We start from the raw sequence: 6,203 nt of genomic DNA on the forward strand, positions 1-6,203 counted from the left end.
GTACCTCCAACATGCAGTTGCACATGCCTGTAATCCCAGTACTCAGGGAGGCAGAGGCAGGCGGATCTCTGTGAGTTTGAGGCCAGCCTGGTCTAAAAAGCAAGTCTAAAACAGCCAAGGCTGCACAGAGAATCCCTGTCTCAAAAAGCCAAAAAAAAAAAAAAATTCACTGAATAGTGACAGAGAAGATACTTAGGAAATACCTAAGTACAAGCATCTTCATTACTTTCTCAGAAAGTACAATCCTGGACCGAAGATATAGCTCACCCTGCTAGGGCATGCATTAGACACAGCAAAACAGGCTCATGCCTGTAATCTATAATTCAGAAGATGGAGGCGAGAAGACCTCAACTTCAGCCTCTGTCTTATTTTTTTTTTTAAGGAACGTAAATAAATATCCATAAAGCTAGCTCCTTTGTTGGGAAGAGGGATACGTGTGTGCCACACAATTGAATAAATAAATGTGAGGTAGATTCTAATATGTAAAATGAGTAAGTTAATCTTAAAGAGATGAGGTAAACAAATCAAAAAGCATTGCAACATAAAGAAATGCATTAGAGTTTAATCTTTAATAGTAATGCTGTAGGAATTTACTTTCCTGGACCAAGAATAGAATGCTAATTACATAAAAATATACACATATAAAAGTAATTCTCCATCTCCATTTTCTTGTGGGGAAAAACAATCTAAGTCTAACTTCTAGAATAGTCAAGGTTTTTATTTGAATTAAAACTCAATTCTTGGTCATCTTATTAGCGCTAACATTTTAAATTAAAGAAACATTAGACAACCATTACAATTTATAAATGTAATGTGTCACTGAGTAAATAGATTCCTCCAGAGTGAATGTGTCCCTTCTCCCATCAACTATTGAGGCAGCGACATTCGTTAGTTGAATTTTATTAGTAGATGAACCCTGCTGCAAACACTAATTATCTCATGTGTATGCGTGTGTGTTTGTGTGTGTTGGTTAGAATACACCATCTCTTTAATGCCATTAACAGCATGATGAGTTTGGCTTGGGCTTTCGGTGCAGATTGACTGTGTCTGTCTGGATCAGGTGATCTGACCTATCTTCTGTAGCCAGAACTCTCCGAACTGCCTCCTCAAAGGCTGCTGCAACATTGGTGGAATCTTTTGCACTCGTTTCAAAGTAAGGACAGTCGCCATTGTCCCTGCACCAGGCTTGGGCTTCTTCTGTAGACACCTGCCGTTCGCTTATATCAATCTTGTTGCCCAAAATAACAAAAGGAAAGCTTTCAGGCTCTTTCACATCTGCATAATACAGGAATTCTTTCTTCCAGTTGCTCAAATTCTGGAAGCTTTGTGAATCATCAACACTAAAAGTAAGCAGGCAACAGTCAGAACCTCTGTAAAATGGTGTCCTCAGGCTTCGGAATCGCTCTTGACCAGCTGTGTCCCAAATCTGCATGGTAACAAAATGTCCATCCACCTCCAAATCTTTATTTAAAAATTCCACACCTATTGTGTGGAAGAGCTGGGCATCAAATTTATTGGTAACATATCTGTTCATAAGAGAACTCTTGCCAACTCCACCATCTCCAAGAAGAATTACTTTAAAAAGAGATGATTTTCCTGCCATTATTAATTGTATTTTGATTTCAGAATCCTGTAAATAAAAATAAAAAGTTACCATTATATGTCTTTATACTGGTACAATCCATACAATTCTAACAAAATCAGTATTTAAGTAAAATAAAACACATATAGCCCTGATTCTTTTTTGCAAAAGGACTAACTACCTAAATAATGAGAACTGTCATTTACTGTCACTTAGACATGTACCTACCAACACCTATCCAACTATTATTCCCTAGAAATGACCTTAAAGGTTCTCTCTTTATTGCCCTTCCTCACACCACAGCTGACTGTGAAGCTGGACTTGAGATCAAATCTAACCTGAAAGACCTTTCTCTAAACCATCATTATCATAATCTCCTCCCAGCCCCAGCCACCCTAAATTGAGGTAACAAGCATCCGGAGTCTGTAGGTTTCTTTAACAACTTCAAACAGCCACTCATTCCCCAGTTCACTGACATAAGCTATTCCCTACTGTCCTTCCCCTTCTCACTTCAGATATAGGCACCACTGAGGAGGGAAGTCAGAGATTTCCAGAAACTCACTGATTCAGCTAAGAAATAAAAATCAATCAACCATAGTACAAAGTTTACTGTCTTCACTGGGAATACTATTTTAGTTGCTCAGATCAGTATAAGCAGCAGTGGACCTTTTTCATATAGATGAGCATATTCTACTCATAAGACTCATTTGGGCAGCTCCGACTTTTACCAAGTATGTGCCTATTCTCCCTCCCTCCCTCCCCACTCTCTGTCTATCTGTGTGTGTGTGAGTGAGAGAGAGAGAGAGAAAGAGACGTGCACACATAAGATGCAAGGAGGAGAGGTCAATGTTAGATGTCTTCCACCGTTTTATTGTTGGGCAGGGAGATGGGAGTTTTTGAGACGAGGTCTTACCTAAAGCTTCACTAACTTTGCTAGGCTGGGTGCCAGCAAGCCAGACACCCTCCTCACCACTGCCTCAATGGTGCTGGGATTACAGGTGCATTTCCAAACCCATCTTTTACACAGGTACTGAGAACACCAATTCAGGTACTCATGCTTGCAGGGCAAGCACTTTAGCCCCCACATGTATGTTTGAAGTAGAATGAATGAAATCTTAAGTGAAAATGTGCTAATATATTATACACACCCTTTAAAGAAGTCTAGAGGCAGGATTTAAAAAACAAAAAACTTTCCTATACTACAGGAGCCAGTCTGTGGGATGATACTTCTGATGCCTATGACTGATGGCTCCTTATGAGTGCTGATCGGAGCACTGTACCTACTTGATGCTTTAATTTTTCATTATAAAAATTCTAAGCATACACAAAACTTCTGGGTGAAAAACCTAGTCCATTGATTGCTTTTATCAATCTAAAGCAAATCCTGTTTGCTCTATAACTCCCATTCACCTTTCTTTCTACTTCAGTTGAATCAAACTAAATCATCTAATACAAAAATAGTTAAGATGTGTCTATTTTAAGTATATTAAAATTTAAAGGACAAAAAGTGTTTTTTTTTAATATCAGCACTATCCAAAATATATTTTATATAATGATGGAGATGTCCAACATGGCACTCACTAGCTATGTGGCTATTTAGCACTTGATTCTTCACATAATTAATTAATTAAACTGCTGGTGATTGGGCCTTGTGTATGCTAAGCATTAAAACATCTACCACTAAACTACACTTTTTACCCCATTTATTTAACTTCAGCTAATTTAAATGGGCTCATTAAAAAAAGTTTAGCTATACTAGACAACAGAGTTCTAAAATTAAAATGTCCATTAGCTTTATCATGAAAGTGGCTATTATTCACTCTCACAGTGGGAAAATAGTAAACAAATAAAAAAAATGATTGCTTTATCTCATAGGGCAAATTTCTATAACCAGTACAGTTGACATTTTAATATACAAGAATTCTGCATTTCTTTCTATCTATATGTTCTACTGTTCTGGTAAAAATAATAGTAGCTTCAGCAGCAAGAAAAATCAAGTTAGTGGGAAAACATGAATAAAAAATGATCAAATAGCTGGATGTAGTGGTACATGCCTGTAATCCCAGTACTCAGCAAATAGTGACAAGAAAAGCACAAGGTTGAAATCAATAAGCAAGCCTCATATACCTTATGCTTATCCTGTTTCACAATTGTATCAAGAGATCCTAGCAAGTGACTGACCAGACTACCTAGGTTTACATAAAGATGTTCACACTATACTGAAATCATGTAATGATGCATTTCTCATAATGTGTTCCCATTATGCTGTATTTCAACATAGGGAAAGAAACCTGAAACTCACCCAAAATTATTAAAAATCCTTCAATGGTTTATTTTCCAGGCTTGAACAATTAAACTCAAAGTTGACTTTGCCATCTCACCACAGCTGCTCAATAAGTTTCTTCACAGATTAAAACCTACCAATTTGAAGGCAATCTTAAAGTGTTTACAGAGAGGTGAAATATCCCAGGGAAGCTCAAGACAAGATGTTAACGACTCAAAAAAGCTTAGGAAGTCCTTAAAATGGACAGGCTTCACTAAGCCTCTCCTTCCCCAAGACAACAGAAACTACAACTAAGACTTTCAGACTACCCCCAACTGCCTAGAAGAATAGACCATGGAAAGTGCTTAGGTCAATGGTTCTCAACTTGAGGGTTGTGATCCCTTTGCGGGTGGAACTACCCTTTGGGTTGCCTACAACCATCTGCACATCAGATATTTACATTAACATTCATAACAGTAGCAAAATTACAGTTATGAAGTAGCAACAAAAATAATTTTATGGTTGAATTCACCACAAGAGGAACTGTAATAAGGGGTCGCAACAGTAGGACCACTGGCTTAGAGGAAACAAAGAATGGCTGAGCTGCATAGAAAAGGTTTAGACAAACTGAGCCACCACCAAGAGTAGACACTCTCCAACCTGTATAGCTACCTGAAGGCTGTGGAGTGAGCTCCAGGTTTTCTAGCTTTCACAAGCTAACACCCTTGATGATGTGGGCTTTTGTAGGCGCAACTGTCTTTGGGTCATTTCTGCTCCTGTAAGTAAGCCCTCACTCAAATTCCTGTAAGTAACTCCAATAAAAAACACAATTACTCACCAAGCTAGTCTTTAGTGGTTCTGTTGTCAGTTCCCTATCTAGGTGAGTAGATGTTTACTCACAGAAATACTGTCCATGCCTTCGACCAAGCAAGCACATGCTGCTCCCTCAGCTGGTAGAGCTTCTACTCCTACCCCAAACTCACTGCTGTGCCCTTAAACCTCCTCACCTTGGCCATTGCCTCCACTGAGAACCTCTTCCTATTAACCCCCATCCCTCCCCATCAATGTTGTTCTTGTCAGTTTTTAACTGACAGAAACACCAAAGTTTCATGATCTGTTGTGAGATGAAAAGACTTACATAATTTTAGTCTATCAAATTATCTTAGCATTTTAAGTCAACTAACTGAACAGACATAAAGCTTAATTATAGAAGTACAGACTTTAAATCAGATTATAAGATAGATCATGCAATTAGGCCCCACATATCATTACACATATCTACCAAATTGTTTTAGGAATTCTGAGATACCATTTTATGAGGGTATTTTGATCTTTTTTTGTCCTAATTATGTGGGATTTTCTACCTCATGACATCTACACACCAGGTAATGGTTTTGACATGCACATTTACTGTTTAGGGTCTCCCAGATAGTCCAACGTGGGAGCATATGAGCTTTTGATAACATTATTACCACAGATGACCACCTCGATGATTCTAACCTTAGAGTTACACACAAATACACACTGTTATTAATAAATATATAAACCATCTTAGTTCCCAGTGACATTCAAGAGTAAGCCAGCTTCATTCAATCCACTCATTAAGATAATCACATCAAGCTAATGGACGTAAAAATATTTTCTGTTCTTTATTTCTAAAACTCCTACCATGTTACTTTTAAAATTCAGCTAAAGATAAATATAATATGAACTCTGACATTTCACAATTGGTAAGATTGACTAAAAGCAACACTCTTCATCAAGTTTGACATTACTTAATACAGCTAAATTCTACAAATAAAGACATCAGAATGAAAATAAGCATAATACACCAGTGATAAACCTTACCCTAGTAGTTCAGTTCAAACATCGTTATCTGCAAAGAAAATCAAAAAGTTCACATTAGTGATGTGCATTTGTTTTAATGATTTTTTTCTTCTATGGTATTACAGGTTGGACCTAAGGCCTTATAATATGCTAGGCAAGCTCAACCAGTGAACTACAGAACCCTAGCCCTTTTATTACTTTTTCTTTTGAGATAGTGTCTCACTAAGTTGCCAAGGCTGGCCTTAAACCTCCTCTGTAGTCCAAACCAGCCAGCCCCTGAATTTTCAATCCTTCTACCTCAGCCTCCAAAGTAACTAGGATTGCAGGCCTATGCCTGTTTTTCATAAATTTAAGTATAAAAAGAACGAAATGTTTTTTTAAAAGAATTTGCAACATCTATATTTTTAATTTAAAAACACGTAAGTGCTATCTATGACCTATCTCAACCTAAAAATAGCCCTACATCAAATACTGTATTTTAATTTCTGTTTTTCCTTTGTCAAGCTTTTTTACCTGCCCATCCTTCTTTTC

At 37.4% G+C, this 6,203-nt stretch overlaps 1 protein-coding gene across 1 annotated transcript in view; it reads right to left on the minus strand.

The window, feature by feature from the left end:
* Nucleotides 1-550: 550 nt before the first annotated feature.
* Rab9a (RAB9A, member RAS oncogene family) overlaps nucleotides 551-6,203 on the minus strand; it is a 21,365-nt gene continuing 15,712 nt past the window's right edge. Inside the window, exons 3-4 of the mRNA XM_055613369.1 lie at nucleotides 5,694-5,721; nucleotides 551-1,630 (exon numbers count right to left, since the gene is read on the minus strand). Of these exons, the coding sequence (XP_055469344.1) occupies nucleotides 998-1,603 (606 nt within the window). The 5' untranslated portion in view covers nucleotides 1,604-1,630; nucleotides 5,694-5,721 and the 3' untranslated portion in view covers nucleotides 551-997. The remainder of the gene's footprint in view (nucleotides 1,631-5,693; nucleotides 5,722-6,203) is intronic.

This window comes from Psammomys obesus, unplaced genomic scaffold (genome assembly GCF_907164565.1).
Source record: "Psammomys obesus unplaced genomic scaffold, mPsaObe1.curated_primary_1811, whole genome shotgun sequence".
Lineage (NCBI taxonomy): Eukaryota > Metazoa > Chordata > Mammalia > Rodentia > Muridae > Psammomys > Psammomys obesus.